Source organism: Apodemus sylvaticus, chromosome 10 (assembly GCF_947179515.1).
Source record: "Apodemus sylvaticus chromosome 10, mApoSyl1.1, whole genome shotgun sequence".
Lineage (NCBI taxonomy): Eukaryota > Metazoa > Chordata > Mammalia > Rodentia > Muridae > Apodemus > Apodemus sylvaticus.
Window position 1 is genome coordinate 21,185,277 of NC_067481.1, and position 25,240 is coordinate 21,210,516.

The 25,240-nt window shown below is 51.0% G+C and overlaps 2 protein-coding genes across 2 annotated transcripts in view; one reads left to right on the forward strand and one right to left on the reverse strand.

Moving 5' to 3' along the window:
- Nucleotides 1-4,571: 4,571 nt before the first annotated feature.
- Nucleotides 4,572-19,119, forward strand: Etv4 (ETS variant transcription factor 4). Its single transcript, XM_052194924.1, has 13 exons — nucleotides 4,572-4,674; nucleotides 5,149-5,259; nucleotides 5,453-5,546; nucleotides 5,748-5,795; nucleotides 12,124-12,177; nucleotides 13,489-13,615; nucleotides 14,653-14,817; nucleotides 15,019-15,287; nucleotides 16,992-17,066; nucleotides 17,186-17,254; nucleotides 17,431-17,603; nucleotides 17,857-17,958; nucleotides 18,322-19,119. The coding sequence occupies exons 2-13, from the start codon at nucleotides 5,200-5,202 to the stop codon at nucleotides 18,544-18,546; spliced, it is 1,461 nt and encodes a 486-aa protein (XP_052050884.1). The 5' UTR covers nucleotides 4,572-4,674; nucleotides 5,149-5,199; the 3' UTR covers nucleotides 18,547-19,119.
- A 2,199-nt stretch (nucleotides 19,120-21,318) lies between these two features.
- The window catches only part of Dhx8 (DEAH-box helicase 8), a 36,884-nt gene continuing 32,962 nt past the window's right edge, over nucleotides 21,319-25,240 (reverse strand). The window contains exons 20-23 of the mRNA XM_052194922.1: nucleotides 24,597-24,725; nucleotides 24,027-24,223; nucleotides 23,418-23,597; nucleotides 21,319-22,055 (exon numbers count right to left, since the gene is read on the reverse strand). Of these exons, the coding sequence (XP_052050882.1) occupies nucleotides 21,836-22,055; nucleotides 23,418-23,597; nucleotides 24,027-24,223; nucleotides 24,597-24,725 (726 nt within the window). The 3' untranslated portion in view covers nucleotides 21,319-21,835. The remainder of the gene's footprint in view (nucleotides 22,056-23,417; nucleotides 23,598-24,026; nucleotides 24,224-24,596; nucleotides 24,726-25,240) is intronic.

The window sequence follows — 25,240 nt, forward strand, 5'->3', positions numbered from 1 at the left end:
ATCTGCAAGACTTCTGTTCAGGGACTGCCAGCCTCCATCAAGGAGCCCCATGGATTGGGTTAGATTTTACACATGCCCCTCCTTTGGGCTCATTATAGCTTCTACTGACTGTCTAGAGAGCCCTTGTTTAGTGGAATCTCAAGAGAGGGTTCATCTGGACAGAGTATGCAGCTGTGACCTTAAAGATGGAGTCAGAAAGATACAGATGCTACACAGTGAGTTTGAGACCCGCCAAAGCATTAGGAGATGGGGGATGGTGGAAGTGGGGTGGCGGTGGGGGATGACACAGCCAACACTCACGGATGACACACACACTCAGGCTACTGGAACAAGAGAAGCAGCTTACTTACCCCCCTCTAAGCATACTCTGTCATAGCGACGCATCCTTTCTCTGGTCTTAGCAAAATGAAGGCACGTGGTCTTAGCCAAATGAAGACACGGAGATAAAAGACCCAAGGGCCATGTTTTTAACCTCGAGAGTGGGAATGGGCAATTACAGACCTGCTCTGTGGTGACCCGGATAAAAGCCATAGACTGTCTCTTCAGGGGAGTGAACACTGGAGCGCACACACACACACACACACACACACACACACACACGGATGCAGGTCATTAGTTTCCTGAGGCGCACACTCTATTCATGGCATGCAGGAGGGTCTGGAACCCCTGCAGTCTGAAGGGACCAAACAGAAACTGAGCCAGTGAGAAAAAGATGAGAGGAAGTCCAAGAGGAACATGGGGTGTTTGCTTGCTTTGTTTCGTTTTGTTTGTTTAGTGGTACTGACCCATCACCAGCTCATGGAACGGATCTAACCCACCCCACCCCCACCCCACCCCACCCCGCCCCCACCCCAGACCTTACTCTCTGGTTCATTCTCCCTGGTGAGAAAGCTTCAGCCTGGGAGACACCGAAGGGATCCCATTTGTCTCACCCCTGGGCCTTAGGTACTTGTCACGCCATATCACCCTCTGAGTTCCCCCTTTAAGTGCCTGAAACTCTGTTCTTCAAGTTCTGCTGAACCCAGGTCTAAAAACATCTCTGTCCCCGCAGATTGTCAGGCTGGACGGGTTACCCATGGAATGCTAACACAAAACCGAGGACCAAATCCAGACCCCTACCATTCACTCCCCTAAACCTATGTGGGCTGGGTGTGGTGTTGCTCCCCTGTAACTCCAGCACCCCAGGAAGACAAGGTCAGTCTGGGAGACCGTGAATCTGACCGTGTTTCAAAAGACCAAGCAGTAAGTAGACAGAGGCAGGAGGATCAACATTTTGTTGCTGGTTTTTTTTTTTTTTTTTTGTTTTTTTTTTTGTTGTTGTTTTGTTTGGGGTTTTTTTTGGATTTTTTTTTTTTTCGAGACAGGGTTTCTCTGTATAGCCCTGGCTGTCTTGGAACTCACTTTGTAGACCAGGCTGGCCTCGAACTCAGAAATCCGCCTGCCTCTGCCTCCCAGAGTGCTGGGATTACAGGTGTGCACCACCACCGCCCGGCAAGGATCAACATTTTAAGGCCATTCTCTGCTATATGGGAATTCTGGATCAGACTCAGTTGTATGAGACCCTGTCTCAAAAAGATGAAAAGGAAGAAAGGAAGGAAGGAAGGAAGCCACAACCAAATATGGGCTGAGAGATGGCTCATCGGTTTAGAGAACTTGCTGCTTTTCCAGAGGACCTCAGTTCTGTCCCCAGCACCCACATCAGGTGGCTCACAAACGCATGTTACCCAAACTTCAGGAAGTCTAATGCCTCTGTAGGTACCCACACATACCTAAACACATAAATAAAAATAAAATTAGAAATAAATAAATAATGCAAAATAAGGAAAAAATGATATAAAAGCTGTGTGGGGAGTCTGCCTCCTTGATGGTCCAGAGCCAGCATGCTGTTACATTCAGGCTTTCTTTCTTCCAAGCCTGTACTGGGGTCTCCCAGCTCCCAGGGCAAACTGTGGGCTCCCTTTGTATACAAATTTACATATCTAAAGTCCACATTTGCATTTTATAATATAAACTCCTAGGAAACAGGTTAGAGTCCAGCCTCCAAATCTACTGGGGGAAGAGAATAGTTACCTGCCCGACTTCTCCCAGAGCTGTGTTAGGGGAGTCAGGAAGCATATGACGTCATTAAGGGGCGGGGAGCACCCTGCATCTGAGGGATGCTGGTGTAGCGCATCCTGCCTGTGAGGGATGCTGGTGTAGGTCAGGTCAGGTTTGGGAGTGTCCTCCAAGAGAGACATACATCATGTGCTCCTTGAAGGAACTCTCTTCGGAGTACCCTCAGTCTGTGGAGAGGGAGGGGGGCTTGGAGTTAGTGTGCATCTGGAAGGCCTCTATTGTCACCTCTTGTAAAATGAAGTGAGGGCAGCAGGGGGCAGGAACTGATGAAAAGCATGGATCCCTCAATGTCACGTAACCCACAACGTGAGTCCCAGTCCACACCTCCAGCCTCTCTCTCTCTTCCTTCCTCTGCTTAACTATCTTGGGCCCCACTGGAGAAGAGGCCCCTTCAGAAATGTCACTGATCGTAATCTGAGCATTCATTCAGTCGTTCAGTCCGAGGCCAGGGCGAGTGTGGCAGCTGCAGTTGGTTCTCTCACTGGGTCTGTAGGTTGAGCCAGAGATAGGGAGGTAGGCTTCTTTGGTCTCTGCCAGACCTGGGACGCTGAGGAAAGGAGAGGAAATACTGACTAGCCAGGGCTCTCCAGAGAAGTGGAGGAACTCAGAATCAGACAAGCAGCCCTGGACAGGCCTCAGCTTGGAACACTCAGTGCCCACTCAGGGACCCACCTGAACCGTCGTGGAGACCACATCAGAGATCTTTCCCTAGAACTGCCTGCCTTCCTCCCCCACTTCTCCTGGCCTAGGAACTCACACCCCTCCCTAAACTGGCTCCATCCGCCCCAAGCTGGGATTTGCCTGGGCTTGCCTCTCTTCCTTGGCCAGGGTGCCTGCAAAACTCCATTACTTAGCTTTTTATTGTAGCTGTTCACCTGACAGGCATTTTGTGCAACTCTTGAGTGTGAGTGAGGCTTAAGGAAGGAGTCCTATTCCTGGGCCCTGCAGAGCTCCCCGTAATTATATAGGGATTTCTCCAACAGGAAAGAGAATGAAAGATACTCACCATCTATCTGGGCTGACCCAGGCTCTCCTGAAAGGGAGGCTCCTTGGAGAGAGGCAGCAGGTCCAAGCTTTAAAGAAGAGTTTGACAGATAAAGGGGAGGAGTTGATGGGACAGAAAGAGCTCAATTCAGGCGCCGGGAGTTAATGTTCTTGTCTGACTCCCACAGGCTGGAGGAGATGGCGTGTACCTGTCTTTCTCAGAACCTCCACGGCCTCATCTGTAGTGTTTGGTTTGATAGATGACTTTTGAAAGCAGCCCCGTGGGCCTGTGAATCCTTGTGAAGGCAGCTAGAGCAGCCCAGACCCCAAGGGAGGTGGGTGGTCTTTCTCACACTAGCGCGAACCCAGCTGTGTCTGACGAAGCAGATATTTACAGAAGGAAGTGATGGGCAAATGACAAACACAGAGATCAACTTCTTGGACAAAAGTTGAAACCCATCTTGTCTTTTGATCCCTTGGGATTTCTGCTTCCCTATCATGTCGGATGCTTGCCTTTGGGTAAGGAGTAAGATGGCAGCAAGAGGGACGTCTCTGAGCCTCCCGTTTGCAAAGCGGCGAATGAATGTTAAAGCAGGTCACAGATAAAGCAGCTCTACGGATCCCAGGCCCTTGGGAAAGCCGTTCGAGCCAGCTTACATTTACTGAACACCAACTATGCATCCATTTGTTTTCACATAGCTTAATTCACGTATGGTCTCAGAGGGCTGCACGGAAGACCGTGGTGGCTTTGAAACACTAATGTCCTGCAGTGACAAGCTGAGTTATCTCAGGTGAGGGGCAATGGTGTCTTTCTTAGCTTTCTTCCATTTTCCTTTGTAAAGCAAAATGGAAACAGCTCCGCAGCACCACGTTATGGGAAGGAAATTAGCACGTGGAGGCAGAGCGCTTCATAAATGCTAGTTATTATGGTTCCTCTGGGCGCACAAGTTCGTTTGCCTCCCCCTCCCCCCAGGGCACACAGACGCGTTCACACTCCCACGTACGTATAGATGCACAGAAGCGTGTACTAACGCCAGCGGGAGGAGCTCAGGGGTCCTCAGACCCAAAAGCCCATGCTGGAACCCGTGGAGAAGCTGCTGGGTCTTCAGCTTCCCTCTTTTTCTCTCAATACTTTATGAATGAACTAAAGCAGAAAGAAGTTTATTTTTTTATGAATGGAAGTCCAAAAAGTGAATGAAGCTGGGAGCCAGCCCCTACATTCTGATTGGCCTCCGTGGCTGGGAAACTCCTCCCTCAAACTCAGCTAGCAGAGTCTGAGGATTGGCGGGCGTGCCCGGCCCTGGGGTTTCATTCACAAAAGTCAATGAAACAAAGGGAACCGGTGGGGAGGGGAGGGGGAAAGAGCGAGAACGGAGGCCGAGGCAAAGGAAATGCACCAATCAGCTGCTCCCCCGGGCTCACAACTGTCTGCTGCGCCCGGAAAACAAGCTGGGGCTCTGGGGACCCGGGGCTTAGGCCGCCTCGCTCCGGCCTAGCCCCGCCACCTTAGTTGTGTCATCCCCCGGGCATGCTGAGCATCCCCCCGCGGCTCCTGCACAGACGCCCCGACCTCAGGTGAAGCTGCGGAAGGGGAAGGAAGGGAGAGTGTCTGTGATTTCCCCGCTTCATCTCCCACACACCACACGCTCTCTGTTCGGCGCCCGCTTCCGCACATTCCGGGCGGGGGTGGGAGGCGTCGGGATTCGAGGCTGGAGGGGGCGCCCGAGTTATGGGCGTGCGAATGGTGTGCGCCGCGCGCGCCCACATACACACACTCACACACGCACTCACACACACCACGCACGCACACACACGTCTTATGTAACCCAGTCCCGGCTGAGCAGGGCTGCAGAAAACAGACACACCGACCCCAGCTCGAGGGAGCAGGTGGGACCTCCTTTGGCGGGAGGGGAGTGGCGGTGGAAGCGCTCGGCCGCGCAGGTCCCAGCGAGTCGGAGAAGTTTCGCTGTCCGATCCAAAGCCTCGCGATCGCCCCCTCCCCCCCGCAGCGCTCCCGGGACCGTGTGCGAACTGCCTCCCCCCTCCCAGGTCTCTGCCTCCGCGCGGGGGCCCGGCCCTGTGGCCGGAGGGAGCGGCCGGATGGAGCGGAGGATGAAAGGCGGATACTTGGACCAGCGAGTGCCCTACACCTTCTGCAGCGTGAGCGCCGCGCCGGCCTCCACGCCCGCCCCCGCCCCGCACCCCGCCCCTACTCGCCCCGCAGCCCCCTCCCGGGGGGTCTCAGTGGGTCCAGGGCCGCTTGGCCCCTGAGCCACCCCGGGACCCCACCCCCAACCCCAAGCTAGACTCCTAAGGGTGATTCGGGGGCATTCTCCCTCCCTCCTTCCAGCAGAAATCTCCCGGAAATGGGAGCTTGGGCGAAGCGCTGATGGTCCCGCAGGGGAAGCTCATGGACCCGGGCTCCCTACCGCCTTCCGACTCAGAAGGTAAAGAACCAGACAAACTGCGACCCCTCTCCTTAATCCACATACATCCATCTCAAAGCCCTATTCTAGACCTCCCCATCCCACGTTTCCCCAGAAGTCAAACCACTCATTCTTCTCAGTGGGGAGGCTGTAACCCGGGGTCTTCAGGTCTCTATCCCATATTATCTCCACCTCTTCACCAATCCAATATTCACCCATCAGATCTCTTCCAGGATCTCAGTCACTTCCAAGAGACGTGGCTCGCTGAAGGTGAGTAGTTTTGTTTCCTTCCTAAAATTAGAAGTGGGTCGTGCGGGTCTTCTCTGTCTCAAGGAGTCCTTCAACCCCCTCCCTCCAGTCCCTAACCATTTCACTCTCCCTGGTGCCCAGTGTGGACACTTATATTGATATTTATTTTCTCGCCCTGAGCCACGCTTGTATAACTAGGCCTGTGGATGAATCAGACTATTGTGTGGGGTATTTGCTTATTTGAATGGAACTTGGCCCCAGGCCCGTTTTTTTTTTTCCTGGTTGAAAATTTCATTTGCAAAGTTTGTTTGGCAGGAGGCTCCGGGCTTAGGTGTAGTGTCAGGGTGTTGAGGTATCGAAAGAGAGCAATGAGAAACAGGAGGAATAAGGAGTAATTTATTACCTATCTTCTGGAGTGGCTGGAACATTGGTTGGCTTTTTTTTTACTCTCTTCATTTCACTTCTTCCTAACTCCGAGGGCCAATTTACTGACCAAGCCAAAATAACAACAAAAGTTTCAATACTTCTTTTCTTGGCACTTTGGCAAAGAAGACTCAGGGCTGCCTCCCCAAATAGCCTTGATTATAATTCCAGTGGCAACTGGTCCTCCCTCCATCTCTCCTGAATACCTCCGCCCCCAGGGCAATGCTCCCCTTCCTGTATGCTGGAGGAAGGGTTGGTTGTGAGCCCCAGCCGGCCAGGATGGGGTCAGTGGCCCAGCCTGGGCTGGGTAGGACAGATGTCTAGTTGGATTCTAGCTGTGGTGTGTTGGTGAGGTTAGTTAGCCCAAGGGTGACGCTGGCAGGGCTGCCGGTGGAAGGAGGCATGGTGGCTTACAGTCCCTGAGACTCAGGAAGCATTAGCACCCCCATCTTCGATAGCACCTCCTTTGTGTTAATACTCCAAAACCCCCAGAAACCACAAGTGAACATTTTCTTGAGGTCTTTTCCTAAGGGATTCCCCATTCCTCCACTGTGGGTACCTTTCTTTTGGAATTTAAAAGCTCAGATCTACTTCTCATAGGTTTCTGTATAGGAAAAGCCTGAATGAGAAGGAAAGGGACCACTGAGTAGTAGGTCTGTAGAACACATACACAATTGTTGCTATTGTCATTATTATTTATTATTATTATTATTATTATTATTATTATTATTATTGTGGTGGTGGTGGTGATGGTGGTGGCAGCAAAGAATGACTGTTAAGCATGGAGTTTATCTTCCAAACTGTGTAATGGGGGTGGAGGAGTCTGGGTAGAGTGTGTGTATCTTCCTCGGCTGTATGTCCTGAGTGCCCAGCTCCCAGTTGTATGTGGAGCTTTGTTGGGTGGACTTACCCCCCTTCAGGTTCTGGAGCTGAAGAACTCGGGGTCTCTCTAGGCTCTCAAAAACCCCTTTCTTACCACCTAGTTACTGATTTTGGTCTGGTCCTCTGGATTCCTTTCCTTGCCCATCAGCTGAGGGCCCCCCACAATGGCCAGCTCCCCATTTGTGAGTTAGGTAGGAGTGAGGGTGGCATTTTGGCAGTATTTGGTCTATTTGAATGACGTGGGAAGGAAAGTGTTCTCTTCACCCAACCGTGGAAGCTCCTCCCCTTGGTGGTGGGTCTGGTGATAGTCCATGTGTCTGTCTGTGTGTGTCAGTGTCAGTGTGACAGCAAGTGTGTGCGCACAGGCATGCGCACACGCGTGTATGCGTGTGCTACATACTGCTGCCTTGGGAGTCCCTGTACATTTAAATCCAGTGGGTGGGGAGATGGGGGTGGAGAGCGCTGGGGGGGGGGGCTGGGATCGCCTTGGTTCCTTCTCCTTCCTCCTGAGGGAGCAGCTCAGGTTCCCAGCTGGCGATGGATGGCCAGGCCTGAGGGGGTGGGGGGTGGGATGCGGGATGCTGAGGCCACTCGCTCCTCTCTCTGTGGAGACAGATGCAGCTGCCGGGGTCCTGTCCCCCTGCACCCTCCCAACATCACCCCAATCTGCTCTCCTGCTTCTTCCCACCAGGTCAGTGGCTTCCCCACAGTCCAAGGGGTGACAGGGAGGGATGAGCTCCTTTGGGAACCTGCCAGTGGTGGGGAACATCAGGAGGAATGGGGCCCAAAGCCTAACCTCCCCTCTCTCAGCTTGGTTTCTTCCTAAAGCCTCAATTTGGAGAGAAACAGTGAATTCTTAGAGTGTGGGTGGGGCAGTGAAGATGGGGTGTGTGTGGAGTGACCAGGCTGGACCTGAGCTGGGATTGAAAGATGAGGATTTGGTTTTGGCATATCGGCTGCTGATTGAGATTTTGGGGTGAGTGTCTGGAGGCAGCATACACATCTTTCGGGTTGGGATTTTTCTGGGTAGAAGAGGGATACTGTGAGCTGAGGAGAGTCATCTGGTTTCTGGGTGCCTGTGATCTGTTGAGATGTTGGGAGAGGGATCAGATGCCACAGAGAAACCCAGTCTCGGGCAGACTGAGCCAAGAGGTGGCTGGTTATGTAAAAAAAAGATTTGTGAATCTGATGGAGGGTTGCTTTGTGGGATTGTCGGGAGCCTTCAAGAACCCTTAGGGGCAACCCTGTGGTCTCTTTGGTAGTTAGGAAAACTGACTGAGCTATGGTCATCCTTTGTATGAAGTTGGGGAAGGAGGGCCTGTGAATTCCCAGAAGGCTTATGGATAGATTTGGGGTTCTTGATATTGCTATTGTGCTTGTAAAATTGTTATGGTTGCGCCATACATGAAGACAAAATGGATTTTCCTAGGAAGAGAATCGCTTATATATAGCTTTTATCAGAATTTTAAGGGATGGATCTGAGCTCTTCCTTCCACAAAATTACTGCAGCTAAGTGGTCCTCCAGGGGTGGTCCTCCCTGCTCCTTTAGCATCCCTATTTATAGGTCCAAGAAAAAGAGACCCTGTGCGTAGAGGGGAAGTGCGGATGGTTCTTTCCCCTGCATGTGGTCTCACAGTGAAATACCAAAAATTTGGGTGAAAGTGTGTGCATGCACCCTGGGGTCTCGGGGGGGCCCTGTTGGCAAGGGGAGGGTTAATCCTCAATCCTCACCCTCGACTTTCCTGGTTCCATGCCTCCTCCATCTTTCTATTTCCTCTCCTTCCAGAAGGTTCCTGGAGAGGAATGCCCCCTCCCTAGATAGAGAACTGGTTCCTTCCAATATAGAGGCTGCCAGAGTGGGGGCAGGGTGAGGGTGTGAGCGCCCCAGCCGTTGGTGACACAATGCAGCAGAAGCTCACGAGGATGCTACCATTCCCTCTTATGTGGGACTGTCCCCAACCCCAGAGGATGGCAGACAGCCCTTCTGTGGGATACATGGCAGCTAGCTCATGGTAGGCTTCGCCTCTGCGCTTAGCTTATAAACTTCCCATTTCTTCTGGCACCCATCTTTGGGGTTCCCCCTGGCTCCTGTTGAAGGGATAGTCCCTAAATATATTCTCTGTTTCTGTCTGTCTGTCTGTCTGCCCGTGTATGCCTGCACATGAATTACACTGGGTATGCACACACATACACACCTACCTTAATCCTCTGCCATGTCCCCGCCCAGACAGTCCCTTTTTAGTGCCAGTGGAGCTGGGGGCAGAGTCTGGCACACTGGCTCAGCAGCCAAAACACAGCCGAGTCAACAAGTAGAATGAATGGTGTACTCACAAGACCAAACATAGTAATTAAAATTTCTCCTGCTCTCCAGGAACTCGAAGCTCTGTTTGTGTTCCTATTTCTATCCTTGCTGATAGTCTCTGAGTGACTGAGGGCCAGCCCTGTTGTATCCCTTTGGGAGGAGACCATTATTGGGGGAGTACAGAGTGGGGTTTATCCCCTATCCTGGGGAGAGGGTCACATCACCTCTTTGGAGGTGTCATCTGTGTGGTAAGGGGAGGTCTCTTCTGAGACAGACAGGAAGGTCAGATGACCCAAAGGGCTCACCAGCCCAGTGGCGTCAGCAGGAGATGCCCCCAGCCCATTACCTCACTGGAAACCAGTAGTTAATGAGGCCCCAAGAGAGGCTGCAGAGTGCGTCAGCTACCCCCGACAAGTTCTGCACCCCTTCCTTGCCCTCGGGACCCTCCTTGTCTAAGTGGTAGGGAGGGAAATATCACTCAGCCTGCTTGCTCCTGCCACCTTCAGGTTGACTGTCACCTTTGAATGGTCCCGGACACCCAGAAGGAAGGAAGGAAGGAATGTGTCCTTCCCCTTCCGGTTGACTGGTGCTTTCCAACTGAGGGACATTTATTGCAAATGTGGATGCCTGGCCCACCTCCAGCCTATAGAACCACTTGCCCGATTTGAGGGCTTAACAACCAACCAGTGTGGCTAACAGAGCCAGGTGAATCTTCAGTCAGGACATCTGGGGGCCTGCTGTTGTGTGATTATGGCGGGGCTTCCGAAAAGCTTGGGATTTACAAGTATTTTCTCTGAGGGATTTAGTGCCCCACTAATGTATGTAGCCACTTCAGAACTGTAGTACATTGATCTAAGTAAGTTCTTAACTACTGGAGACTTCTGGTTCGTAAGCTTCCCTGCCTCAATCTCTAGAAAGCAATCCTCTAAACCGGACATGGTGTCAAATAGGCCTGTGATCACAAGGAAGATGAGGCAGGAGAATGGTGACTCTAAGGCCAGCCTGGGGTACCTAGTAAGACCCTGTCTCAAAAAAAAAAAAAGACTGGGGGTTCAAAAGGACTTTGATTCAACCCCCACTACAAATAAATACATAAAAACCAACTATAAACCTTTATCTATAACCACTCAGTGCCTCTGACATTCGAAGCAAGCACTTGACACAGCCCAAGTATCCTTCCTTGTAAGATGAGCTTTTCCGGTGGTGTGCCAACTCTGGTGGTAGCTGGCTTGTGGGGAGGAGTCACTGCGGGGTGGGAGGAAAGGCTACCGGGGTGAGGATCTCGATGCCTCTGTCCCCTAGTCTGTGGAGCTAGCTCCTGACAGCCTGAGGACCGATCCCATTGGAGGCTTATTCATAAATATAAATCATTCCGTGTCTAGTCTGAGTAGGACCCTGTTCTGGGTGCTAGAGACTCATCTGAAGAAGACAAAGCCTGCGTCCTCACAGCCTAACTTCCCAGTACAGAGGTGAACATTGACATGCAAATACACATCAGTCACGTATGCACAGGTGGTGGTGGGGGATTGCCTGCTGAGACAGAAAGCAAAAGGGACCGTTTTTTTTTTTTTTGCTTTGGGTGGTCAGAGAGGCCTCGGATAAGCCTGGCAGGGTGCCCATCTGTAACCAGCATACCAGGCAGTTAGAAAGATGGCGTCTTTTAGGTGAGCCTGGGCTACATAGTGAGATCCTGATGAGACTCTGGGAGGAAGGGAAGGAGGGGAGAAAGGCAGGTGAGCTGAGGTGGCCAAGGGCAATCGTTTGTTTAAGTTGCCCATTTTAAGCGAGAGAGCAAAGTGATTTGCTTTCTATTGTACAAAGTCATCCTGACAGTGGTGTGGACTCTGAGGCCTGTGGGGAGGTGAGTGGGCCGACACAGGGTCCTGTGGGCAAGGTCTGAGCCTTCATGCTCACATGGGATTGGGGTGTGGAGCGTTCTCTATCCCTCATCTCCTACACCTCACCAGCCCCTCTGAATCTTGCCATTTCCACGTTGCCCAGTCTCCAGGGAGTGACAATCCAGTCTCCTAGGTCACAGCTCCATTGTCCTGCTTCAGACCCACTATTATCCTAGACAATAAGGAAGTCCTTCTTTGTGTATGTTCTTTCTGCTGTAATCCTCCTCCCCCTTGATAGAGAGGCAAAAGTAAACAAAAACTCCGAAGTCCTTTGAGTATCCTTTGGCTCAGAGATGCCTACCCCTGGTCCTCAGAGCTCCAGGCTTGAAGAAGCCTTCTTTTTCTTAGCTATGCAGCAGTGATTAGCTGGTGTCTGTACCTTCCCCCTGCCTTGTTTCTACCCCTTTCACATCCTCTCTCCTCCATTCCCTTTCCAAAGCTTTAGAACGTCCAAAATACCTGGGAAGATATTTGAAGCGCAGACTCTTGGGTCCCTTCCAAAATTCAGAATTTCCTCATCTGATTCCAGATCCACAGGATCTCACAGTTTGTAAGGCCTGCCCACCCCTGACACAGCCTTGTAAACTTTGAAGAGCGGGTTCATTTGCACTCCAGGGACTAGAGACAAAACGTCTAGGCAAAGACCATCCACTCAGACAAGTTCTGAGAGTTGTCCCTGAGGGTCTTCATGGGGCTACAGCTGGTGGGTGCAGGCCATGGGGTACAGTCACCCTTGGTCTAAGGCAGGCTCTGGAGCTCTGCAGGGTGGCCACAGTGCTGTCTTCCTGGAGTTGCCACTTTGCAGGGTCACAACCCCAGACTCACCTCTGGCCTCTCTCTGCAGCTCAGGTACCGGACAGAGATGAGCAGTTTGTTCCTGATTTCCATTCAGAAAACTGTGAGTCGTGAGTGCTGGGTGCAAGGGTGGGGGATGGGGGTGAGGGAATGACAGGAAGTGAGTCATGGGGACAGTCACCCACAGGAGAGCAGTTTGCTCTCACCTAAAGACAGAGTGAAGGTCAGTGCTCCCCATTCTGGAATATGGACTCTGAGACCAACATAGTGACTGGGCAATGAACACCTTCATTCCCCTCTGGGGTCCTAGCCACGTGACCTGGAACAGGTGCTTTCTCTCTGTAGCAGTGTTCTGTTATTTTCTCCAGTGCTGGTGATGCTATCCCAGGAAAGATTTGTCAATGGCTCTAGAGAGTTTAGGGTTGGTTGCAAAACAGACCTAATTTACAGTGCTCTGGACATCCCCCCAAATCTGACCCCAATGTCACAGGTGTCACTGTTGCAAAATGATGTTTGGCCAGGTAAGGTAGCCCACACCTGTAATCTGGAGGGTGGATTTGAAACCAGTTTTGCCTTGAAAGAAAGAAAAGAAAGTCAGATGTGGTACCTTTGATCTCAGCACTCAGGAGGCAGAGGCTGGCAGATCTCTGAGTTGGAGGCCAGCCTGGTCTACAGAGTGAGTTCCAGGACAGCCAAGGCTACACAGAGATCCCTTGTCTTGAAAAACCAAAAGAGAAAAGTCCGAGGAGGGGTGTTTGGCTCTTAGGTACTGCCTAACTGATGGCTCTTGGATGCCATCACCCATGAAATGAAAGGAACACAGAATGGAAAACAGTGGTCACCAGGACGGTGGATTCCAGGGCATCTGACCAAACTGAAGGAAGAAGCCAGGATGTCAACTCACACTAAGGCTCAGCCACAGTGGTAGCTGGACTCGGAGAAGCCAGTAAGGGCCCAGAAAAGGCCAATGCTCCTTGCAGATAATTAGGAACATGTGCATATTACTCCACTGACATGCAAGTGTGCTAACAGCCAAACTCCCTCAGAAGTCTAAAGAATCTTTATAGCCCCAAATAAGAAAACATGTCCCTCACTTGGAATTTTGTAGGACACTCAGGAAAGCCAAAGGCCCTGAGTCTAAGATGTTTGCTCCTAGGAAGGTATTTCTTCAGCCAAGGGTGTATGTGTTGAACTTTTAGATGGCTCCTTTGGTTAATACCTAGGCTAATACCTAATGTATAAAACTAGACATCATGTAACCAAAATGTTCTAAAGGCATCCAATTTCAGTGTTCTAGAATGGGAGCCCGGAGGAAACTGACTGTGCCAGTAAACCCGTCTTCAGAAAGCAGAGGTGTCAGAAGCCCTGTTGGCTTCTGTGTGACACTCTGGCTTTGCTCTGTCCTACCCCACAGTAGCTTTCCATAGCCCCACCACCAGGATCAAGAAGGAACCCCAGAGTCCCCGCACAGACCCCGCCCTGTCCTGCAGCAGGAAGCCACCACTCCCCTACCACCATGGAGAGCAGTGCCTTTACTCCAGGTGAGCCCCAGCCCAGGAGGGTGTCAGGAGCCTTGGGGTCTGAGAGGGCAACCATAATCTGAGGCACCCATAGAGACGAGGGTTGGCAAACGGGGTTTCCTAGCTCCTGTAGGTAGCACTAGCAAGGATTCCCCAGAGCGTTGGCAGGAGACATCACACAGTGAGCCCAGTGAGTCTGCCTGGAGCCCGTGCCCTACTTTACTCAAACTAGTTGCTCTGGGCTTTGGAGAGAGGTTGTCAAGTGGAGAGGTCCAGTTCCAGGACTAAGAAAAGGTATTCACTTAGACAGGTATGGTGGGTGGTGTGTGCTTGAGATAGGGGGATTGTGAGTTTGAGGTCAACCTTAGCTCCGGAGAGAGTTCCAGGTAAAGCTGAGCTGCAGAGCAAGACTCTTTTTTTTTTTTTTTTTTTTGGATTTGTTTTTTTCGAGACAGGGTTTCTCTGTATAGCCCTGGCTGTCCTGGAACTCACTCTGTAGACCAGGCTGGCCTCGAACTCAGAAATCCACCTTCCAACTGCTGGGATTAAAGGCGTGAGCCACCACTGCCTGGCCAGAGCAAGACTCTACTGGGGACAGAATAAAAGAATTCACCTAGAAGCTGGAAATGTAGCTAAATTGATAGAGTGCTTGCCTAACAGACCCAAAGCCCTGGAGATGATTGTCAACACACACAAACCTGTCAGGGTGGTTACTTGTGTGCAATCTCAACAGCTGCCAGACGGAAACAGGAGTTTGAGATTATTGTTGGCCTCACATGGAGAGTCTGAGGCCACCCTAAGCTCCTTGAGACGCTATTTAAAAAGAAAAATTTCCTAGCCCTCAGGAAGCAGAGGCAGGTGGATCTCTGAGTTCAAGGCCAGCCTGGTCTACAGATGAAGTTCTAGGACAGCAGGGGCTGGCAGAGAAACCCTGTGTCAAAAAAAACAAATTCCCCAGCCCTTTTCTGCAATCATAATCACTTCCTGGGGTATGAAAGGTACAAAGATGGTCGCCTAGCTTCTCTGCCCCCTCATCCCCATCTCCCCCTCAACTCCAGTGCCTATGACTCCCCCAGACAAATCGCCATCAAGTCCCCAGCCCCCGGTGCCCCTGGACAGTCGCCCCTGCAGCCCTTTTCCAGGGCAGAACAGCAGCAGAGTCTCCTGAGAGCATCGAGCTCTTCCCAGTCCCACCCTGGCCACGGGTACCTTGGTGAGCACAGGTAAGGAGACGGATCTGAAGCACCGGGGGACCCAGGCCTCGCCAGGCAGTCTGGGCTCAGTTCCTTAGTTCTCTATAGAGACCTGGCTGGGAGAAGCAGGGAGATGGTGCCTCATTGTCCCTCCAGAGCCCTGTCAACAAGTGACAGGCTCGAGGGGGCTAATGGAAGACTCTTTTCTTCTTCCTCATCCATCACATCCAGCTCCGTCTTCCAGCAGCCCGTGGATATGTGCCACTCCTTCACATCTCCTCAGGGAGGGGGCCGGGAACCTCTCCCAGCCCCCTATCAACACCAACTGTCGGAGCCCTGCCCACCCTACCCCCAGCAGAGCTTCAAGCAGGAGTACCATGACCCCCTGTACGAACAGGCTGGCCAGCCGGCTGCGAGCCAGGGTGGGGTCAGTGGGCACAGGTACCCAGGGGCGGGGGTGGTGATCAAACAGGAGCGCACAGACTTCGCCTACGACTCAGGTAAGAGACTGGGGGGCCTGGGGACTTGGAGGAGTTTTTCTGGGATTGCCAGGTGGGGTGGCAAGTACTCCAGTGAACAGTGAGGTTAAGCAAGGGTTCCTAGGAGGTTTGTGCCTTCTCATGGTCCGTACATTAGTTCATAACCCAACTCACTCATTCACTTTATTTTTTAAACTGTTCTAAAGAATGGTCGTTTTCTAGCCAGCATTCAGATAAGATGATAGGGTATACAGACCTCTGCTTTATAATTCCTGACAATAACAAGGGCTGGGCATTTGCTTCTGTCAGAAGGTTGAGGGTTTTAATTAACCCCCTAAGACCAGAGTACTGTGCATGGAACAGAGTATATGCAGTTGGAGGATACAAAAATGAGATAGTCACTAGCCCTTGTCTCCACAGTGATTTAAAAATGTGAGGGAGCGGTACCCATGTAACATGGGAAGCGGGCGCAAGGATGGTTATCCGCATCAAGGATAGCCTGGACTAGTGTCCATTAAAAAAAAAAAGAGCTGTGGTTGTTCATTCCTGAGAATGCCAGCATTCAGTAAGCTAGGGGCAGGCGGATGGCTACGAGTTTAAACTACAGAGTGAGACTTTGTGGATGGATGGATGGATAATAGATAGATACGTAGATACGTAGATACATAGATATGTAGATAGATACATAGAACAGTAGCTGCAGATAGGCTAGATAGATAGACATACATAGAGGATAGAAAGAAAGAACAGTAGCTGCAGAGCTTGGCTGGAATTTTAGAATTTTTCTTTTCCTGGTGCCCACGGTATTTTAGGATCCCTAGTCACTCAGGGAGAGCGGGAGAACAGGATAAGTGCTTCCCATTCTCAACCCCAGGTTGTAACCGCGAGCCTGGTGGCGGCTGGAGGAGGGAGGCGCACGGGGCTGCTGACCTTCAAAGGCTGGAGACCGGAGGGGATCGGGTTACTTGCCCTTGAACTCTTGCCCCTCCTCCCTCGGCTTTCCTGAATGGAGTCAAGAATTCCATTCACAAAATGGAGGAATGAATGAGCCCTCCCTCCTGCCTCCTCCCCCGAGGTGTCGGGTGTCAGCGGCTCATTCATAGGTGGGAGTGGAGGGGGCGGGCAAGGGTTGGAACTTGAAGCGTGGCTTTCCTAGGTGGAACTGGAAGGTTTCAGTTCTTTGGCGTGGAACACTGTAGAATGTACTTATACCTGAGAAAAAACAGCCCGGTGTCCACCGCCTCTTCTTTAGAGATATGCATCCCCCATCTCCACCCCCTTCTCTCTCTCTCTCTCTCTCTCTCTCTCTCTCTCTCTCTCTCTCTCACACACACACACACACACACACACACAGAGGCACTGGGCTTGGAACCTGACCTGCTGACCGGACATGTGCCCATTCCGAGGAAGTCTTAGGCAAACCCTTCCCAACCCCCGGAGATTCATCTCTCACCCCCTCCTTCCCCTGAACTCACAGGAAACAGCTGCTGCCTGGAATCTTGGGCCTTGGGAACAGGCTGCCTGGCCCAGCTGCTGCCACCCCGTACCCTCTGCCCCAGCCCTCAGACCAAGGGCCTCAAGCTTCCAGCTCCCTCTGGGTGGACTTCCCCTGGGATAGGACGGCGGCTGGACTGCAGGCTAGCGGCACCAGCTCCTTGAACGTGTGTAGGGCTTCCTTCCCTGCTTCACCTCAGACACTTGGTCTCCTTTTCCTCCCTCCCCCAGATGTCCCCGGATGTGCATCGATGTACCTCCACCCAGAGGGCTTCTCTGGACCCTCTCCCGGTGATGGAATGATGGGTAAGGCAGCCGGATCCTTGCTATGGGGAGTCACCCCCACCAATGAGGCTCTCTGAATTCTGTGGGGTTTTCAACAGTGAACCCTCAGATCTGAGCACCCCACCCCTTTCCTCCACAAGGTTATGGCTATGAAAAATCGCTTCGACCATTCCCAGATGATGTCTGCATTGTTCCTGAAAAATTTGAAGGTCAGAGAAGAGACTTCGTAGGGGGCTCAGGGTCTTCACCTCTCTCACACACTGGGTCCTGTAGGGATTGAATTTCAATGGTGGGAGACTCAGGAAAGAGTTTGAGGAAGGCACATTAGGGTGGGGATGAAGTTGGTTAGGGTGTATCTACCTCACACCTATTTCCACTTTCCCAGGAGACATCAAGCAGGAAGGGGTTGGAGTGTTCCGGGAGGGGCCTCCCTACCAGCGCCGGGGTGCCTTACAACTATGGCAGTTTCTGGTGGCCCTGCTGGACGACCCAACGAATGCTCATTTCATTGCTTGGACAGGCCGGGGGATGGAGTTCAAACTAATTGAACCTGAAGAGGTGGGTCTTGGGTGTTCCCACCCCTCCTGTCTGGCACCTTTGGAGCCCCGAGAGGAGAACTGGTGGCACTAGCTTTCCACCATTGTCCCCAGTCTGCCTGACCCAGTTTTTGCCAAGCCTGAGTCAGCACTGTGCTGGTAACTAGCCTAGATAGTCCCTGCACCAAGAATCGCAAATGTTTTTTTACCCTGCCCCCCACCGTTTTTACTCTGAGATGGCATCTCCACCCAAATGCTTTGTCTCTTGTCACCAGGTCGCCAGGCTCTGGGGCATCCAGAAGAACCGGCCAGCCATGAATTATGACAAGCTGAGCCGCTCACTGCGATACTATTATGAGAAAGGCATCATGCAGAAGGTTGGGCTGAGGTCCTAGCACGGCCATGAGGAGAGGCATGGGAGGGAGAAGGGTTCAAAGAGTGACAAGAGAAGGTCAAGTGTTGGGGGGGGGGGCGAATTCTCAGCAGGTTTTCAAGGACAGAAAATGTAAATCCCAAGGTTCCCCTGTAAAGTTGCTAAACAGTGAATAGTCCAATAGTCCCAGGCGTGCTATGATTGAGATGAGATGTAAACAAGGACCAGAAGGGAGTGGGTTTCAACAAGAACCAGTGTGGGAGGTAAAGAGGACCTAATGTGTTTTTGTGGATCGTGAGAAGGGCAGGAACCTCAAGATTCTCTACTGAGGGTATGCATGTCGGGCCTGACAACCCTCTCTCCACAGGTGGCTGGCGAACGCTACGTGTACAAGTTTGTGTGCGAGCCAGAGGCCCTGTTCTCTCTGGCCTTCCCAGATAATCAGCGTCCAGCTCTGAAGGCTGAGTTTGACCGGCCAGTCAGTGAGGAGGACACGGTCCCTTTGTCCCACTTGGATGAGAGCCCTGCCTACCTCCCAGAACTTGCTGGCCCCGCTCAGCCCTTTGGCCACAAAGGTGGATATTCTTACTAGGCACCAGTGGCTTCCCCTTGCCATGGTGGGGTCGCCCAGTGTACATATCAGCTGATTTGGTATGGTGAAGCCCTCTTTCTGATACCTGTACAAGTCTCTGGGGTCCGAGCTCCACTATGCCATCTGATACTCCTGGCCAGACTCAGCTGCTAACCAGAGTCTGCAGGAAAGCCAGAGTCTACAGGCAGTGACTGAAGTTCACTGTGGGTCACCTGTACCCTCAGTTCAGTGTGGCCTCAGCCTAGGTCTTGCTCAGAGGCCAAGTTCCTTAGCCCCACCACAGAGAACCAGTGTTGTACTTGGGGACAGACAAGGGGCTTCCCATGTTTATTATGGCAGCAGGGCCAAGGCGATTCTCAGAACACCCTGTGTCTCCCCCACCAAGCCCCCGTGGGAGAGAAAGTTCTGCCCTGAATTGGGGTCCTGTGTTCTTGGTGCTGTGCTCTGGAAGGCAGGAGCACGTGAGGCAGCTGGGGGTGGGGGCAGGGATGGCTCTCTCTGCGCCCTGGGCCTATGCAGGCCCAGTTCCACCTCTGCCTCATCTGCCAGACCTTAATAAAGCCTCTGCTTCTCCTGTTGTATTCATTTGCTCTTTGCTTCCGTGAGGCAAGGACCTAGGGTGGCTAGCTGTGGCCATGAAGCAGATGTCTGGATTTTGGAGTCTGTCCCAACAAGGCCTGCAGGATGCTCTTCCTGGAGTCTAGCGCAGGCTCTCACTTGCATTTCTGGAAATCTCTTACCATTGGTTTTCCTCTAGAAAAGGGATTTTGGAAAATCTGTCCTTACCTAACCTAGATCATGTGAGAATCCAGAAATAATGGCATGTACTTTTGAACCCAGACAGGGCACCTTAACCATGCCTACCGGTTAGCCTGTCCCTAGAAACTTCCTCAGGTAGAAATTTGGCCTGTGGCTTCTGTGATCATAGTTGCTCCCACGACTAGGAGCCCATGTTTATCCCAACTGCTTGTCCTTCCTCCTACACAAATTCCAGGTTGCTACTTTTACTGAGGTCAGAAACAAGTGTTTAGAGAATAGAAAAGGAGAAAGGTACCCAAGCAAGCAACTGTAGGGGAGGGGTGACAGCAGGTCCTGAGTAGGCTCTTTAGTGGGGTGGCAGTGACAGACATTCTCCTAATACCAATCCCAGATGGGAGAAACAGGGAATGAGGAGCTGTGACAGAAGCAACAGGGAGGGACAGGATCTGGATCTAAAGCCAGCTTTCCAGGGCTTGGCTCAGGTAAAAACAAGCAGGTTCAACAGAACCCCCAACTGTTATCCACAAATAAAAGGCACCACTTTTTCCTAGAAACATGGAAATCAGTGTACTGACTTATAGTTCAGAGCAAGAGACAGAAAACCAATGGGGGTGGGGGGGATGGTTTAGGCCCAGAAGGATGACTCAGTGGGGACGGGGACGATGCTTCCTTCCGGACAAGCCTAAATACTTGAGTTCTGTCTCCAACTTCCAGAGTGGAGAGAACAAACTCCCGGTGGGCTGTCTGCTCATCTTCACACACATGCATGCAGTGAGTGGCCAAGAAGATTCCAGTTCTGTGTGTAAGACCCACATCATCTCTTGGGCTCTTAATCTTAGGAAATACTGGCTCAGGAATAAACAAGGGACAAGAGCCCAGAGAGGTGGCTCAGCTATTAAAAGCAGTAGCTATTCTTCCAGAGGGCCTGGTTTTCAGTCCCAGTTCCCAAAGATTTCTAGTTCCAATTGCAGAGGGTCTGCTACCAGGTATGGCACATATTTGGTACGTAGACATGTGTGCAGGCAAAATGGCCATACATATAAAACTAAGTACTTCAAGCAATTTTTTTTTCCCTAAAGAGACAAAACCAACCTGGTGATATATATTTGTAAACCTAGCAGTTGAGAGGCAGGAGGACCACCATGAATCCAAAGCTAGCTTCGGCTATAGAGAACCAGTTTCAAACACACACATGGAGGGAAATCAGCGGTCAGATCCAGGGGTCACAGCAGAGAAGTGACTCCAGTCCTCAAGTAACAAAGGGAAGGAATACCTACAGATAGACCTATCCACAGTTGGCCATGAAATCCTGACCTTTCCAGGCCCGAAGCTCAATACAGAAGACATGGATCCCTTCTCCAATGAAGAGGGAGACAGGTAGGAAAGGACACATCCTTCTCTTTAGGCATTGGGCCTACAATTCAGCACTTAGAAGTTACTAATGTGTGGGCCCAATATCCCCAGGGCTCCTCAGCAAGCTCCAGTCTGGCTTGGCAGGATGATGGGTCTCCCATCAGCACAGAGCCTCCATAGTGTTCAGAACGGGGAACCAGGAAACCACTAACAGGAGTGAAGGGACGGGTCACTCCCCAGAGCACAAGTCTTGTCGCCTCTCAGCTGCTGAGGCATGCTTGCTTTTTGCTGACAGGGAACTGTGTCATAGTGTCATTTTTTGCTATGTTTTAAAGGAAATGGGACACACCACTCAATGACAGTGGCAGGAAGGAGACAAAGGATCAAGAAGAGCTTTGTCTTCCAATGCAGCATCTGTAAGCGCCAGGAGCCAGACTGAAGCACTCTGGCATGGACTTGGTTAATCTAGGGCCGTGTGCTGCCAAGACTGAGCTAGCTCCAGTGAGGCTGAGAGACAGACTGGAGGTTTGGCCCACGCATCATGTCTGGACCCAGAGAGGCCTGGGCTCTGGGGTCTGGAGACTCTGCCATGTGCGCTACACTGCACTCAGGCCTCTGGAGAGCCTGATCTTGCAGCTACCCCTGCCCAACAAGACCAAGTCATAATAAACCATTGTTTCCTTAAAAAAATAAATATTTCCAGGAGGTAGAAACCCAAATACAGAGGCTGGGGAATGGGCCAACGTGGTTCGTGAGAGTCACGGTTCATGGCTTCAGCAAGCACGAGCTGCGTTGTGGGTGTGAGGCCCTCGCTGGGTCTGTCACGCATCGACAGTCACTCATGTGCCTCACCCATTCCAGGATGCACACCTTATCTAATTTTTCTTTTATGTATGTGTGTGTGACTTTTTTCAAGACAGGGTTTCTCTGTGTAGCCCAGGTTGTCCTGGAATTTGCTCTGTGGACCAGGCTGCCCTTGAACTCAGAGATCTTCCTGCCTCTGCATCCCAACTGCTGGGATTAAAGGCTCTGGCCAAAGCCCTGCTTAAATGTTTCTTTCTTACATTATGAAGAGAGTCAGGCTTGGGAAATGCTCAGTTTAAGATAAGTCACCATAGGGCTAGCTTGTTATCAGCCAGAGGAAGCACGATGCAGGAGAGGTGAGTGGCTAGCTGTCTTAGCGCCGCCGGAAGGCCCGAGAGATTCTCCAGGCATTTGGTTCCTCGTAACGATTGTACAGTGGCTCCAGGCGCTGCTGCTTCTTCTGCTTGCTGAGCTTGGTTGGGTCAGAGACTTTGAAGAAAGCGGGAGCAAACTCCACAAGCCACCGGGGGTCGATGGTCGTGACCTCACGCATGTATTCCTTTGTGGTCAGCACCAGTTCGTGGTATACTACCCTGTAGGAGACAGACAAGATTCAAGCCTTAGATGAGACCCCACTCCACAGCCAGTTTGGTCCACTGGGGAACCACAGCTGAACTGGCATTTTGTTGTCATTTCTCCTGCCTGATCCCTTTGGTAGGAGACTACCAAACTCTAGTCCTGTCTCAGGCATGAACCAACTGAGTGACAGTGAAAACAGCTCTCTCCCTTCTCTAGATTCCAGTTTCTTGCTCTGTGAAAGAAAATAGTGGTTTCTCAGATAGGTTCCATAGAATTCTAAGTTCTATAGAGAGGCCACAGAGATTATCATCAAGGGATGGTGAGGACCAAGTGGGCAAGGCAATATGTAGTGCCAGGTATGGTGGCACACACTGGTGTGTATGTGTGTGTATGTATTTGTGTGAGCATGCGCGTATATATGGAGATCAGAGGACAGCTCTGTGGGGTCAGTTCTCTTCTTCCATCTTTCTGTTGGTTCTGGGGATCAAACTCAGGACATCTGGTTGTACAAGAAGCACCCTTATTTGCTGAGCCATCTTAGGCCTACTTTTGTTCATTTCAGACTGGGATTCCATGTGTATAATCCAGACTGGTCTCAAATTCAAGGCAATCCTCCTGCTTTAGCCTCCTGAGAGCTGGGATTACAAGCATGAGACATCACTGGGTGTAGAGGTGCATGGCTTTAATCCCAAGATTTGGGAGGTAGAGGCAGGAAGATCTCTCTGAGTTTGAGACCACCCTAGTCTACCTAGTGAGTTCCAGACCAACCAGAGATACACAGTGAGACTCTATCTGGAAACGAACAAACAAAACAAAAAGTCCACAAAACCTTTTTAAGACCATCTCATTAGATGATTTCTAAGCTCTTTTCCCGCTTTCACCCCTACAATTTTACTTCTCTTAAAAGGGCTGCTTATGGGCTGGAAAGACGAGTGAGTAGATGAAATAATTGCCTTGCGAAAATCAGATCAGTCCTCGGCACCAACAGAGTGTGGGCGTGGTGATGTGCATTTGTGATCTCAGCTGAGGAGGCAGGGACAAAAAGGAGGACACCTGGGGCTCACCAGCCCATCTAGCCTAATTGGTGTGCTGCAGGCGGTAAGATTATCTTAAAAGGAGAATGCTTCCTGCAGCTGGCCTCTGCCCTCTAAACACGTGCACAAAGGTACACCTGCATATCACAGACACATACTAAAGCAGAGGGGGGAACTTGTTAGAGTCCCTAATTTGGGCTTCTGCTACCTAGAAATACAAAGTCAAAAGGAGAAGTGGGGGTGCTGGAGTCTTAGAGGTTCTCTCTTCCCCCTCCCCCACCTGTAGGCGCGCACGCGCGCACGCGCGCGCACACACACACACACACAGAGCCTGCCACCTACCATTCTGGCTGTCTGTTGAAGAGAGCACTGGAAGGGTGGATGTAGACCACCTGCTGGTCAATCAGTGTCCGGTAACCCTCCTGTGGGTCCTTCTTGGCAGCATTCCGGAAGAACCCGCTGCAGATAGCCTTCTGCACTCGTACTGTGGATTTACCACAGGAGACCACATCCAGTTTGTGCCTATCAGGACAGTAAAAGCAAAGAAGTCATGAGCCTGTTCTGTGGGCAGGGTGCAGGCTGCTCAACGTTCCACCTTAGGGTGCACACAGGACCTTCCTCCCAGCTCACACAGAGGTAACACTGGACATGACAGGCAGTATGAAGAAACCAGACGCTTGGCTCAGGCAAGAACTCAACCCCAGAGCAATGATCCAGAGGCTTGTAAGCAAAGCATCCTTAACTAATTTAATTCTCTTCCTCTTAGGAAGTTTCTGAAGTGCTTAGCCACACTCCTGCCTGGGGAGACAGCCTACAACAAGTGAGATGGACACTGGAGGACAAACGTTCTGCACACAGGTGCCTGGAACTGTGCAAATACATTTGGAGGTGACAGAAGACCCAGGGAGACACATTACCCCAAACCCTGACATTCTCACCTTCCCGACTCACCTGTCCATTATGCCTAACATCTGCTTGCGAATGTCCTGGGCCCGGCGTAGGGAACGAGCCTGAATGAAATTCTCATAGCACCATGGGTTGGAGAATTTGTTGTTCTTCCAAGAATTATATACAGCCAGCAGGGTGAGATGGTCCCCTTCTGTCTGGTGGAATTTGGCCTTCTTCTGATCTGCAAGGGCCTGTTTATCCTGCCAACCAGTGGGACACAGACTCATTTCTTTTGTTTGTTTGGGTTTTTTTGTTTTTGTTTTTGTGTTTGTTTTTTTTTTTTAATTTTTCAAGACAGGGTCTCTCTGTGTAGCCCTGGCTGTCCTGGAACTCGAGTACTCTGTAGACCAGGCTGGCCTCGAACTCAGAAATCCACCTGCCTTTCCCTCCCAAGTGCTGGGACTAAAGGCGTGCGCCAACCACTGCCTGCAGAGAGTCATTTCTTACCTGTTACCAAGTAATCAGCTAGCACAGAAACATAAGGAGCCCTGCACACCTTGTCCCCGATAAACATCACAGCACAGGCCGATGTCACTACACCAGTGCATCAGAACATGGGGTTGAGCACGTTACCTTGGGTCGGTAGAAGACGTTCTGCACAGACAGCATAGACACAATAGTTAGCATCTCTTCACTGCAGCCCAGATGCACAGACATGATGAGCATTTTACAGAGCATTGGCTCCAGAGGGAACTCCGCCATCTACAGGGAAAAGAAGAAATTACAACTGCTTCCCTATAGACCATGCACATGGACTTAACTAGTCAGTAGAAAATAGACCAGGAAATGTCCCCATGATGATTTGAGGCACCTGTCTGTACTACAAATTTTCTTTGCTAAATAATCTGTTGGTGCCTAAAAACATATCTACTGTTGATGTGAATGAGAATGTTGCATATACCTTTTATTTGTTTTTGAGACTATATAGGGAGCTAGTTCCAGGCTAACCTCAGTTACACACAGAATAACCTGTTTTAAAATAACAGCAATAATAATTACAATCATAAATAAAATCAAGATTAGATTCAGTAATATATCTGGAGTAAAATTAACTGCAAATAGTCTTTACTATTAGGAAGAAACATTTTAAAGTGATAATATAAAATTCAAGTTAAAAAGCAAAACCTCTAACAGGTAAGATAGCTTAGCAGGTAAAAGTGCTGGCCACATAAGCCTGGTGACCTGAGGTCAATCCAAAGAAGCCATGAAAAGGAGGA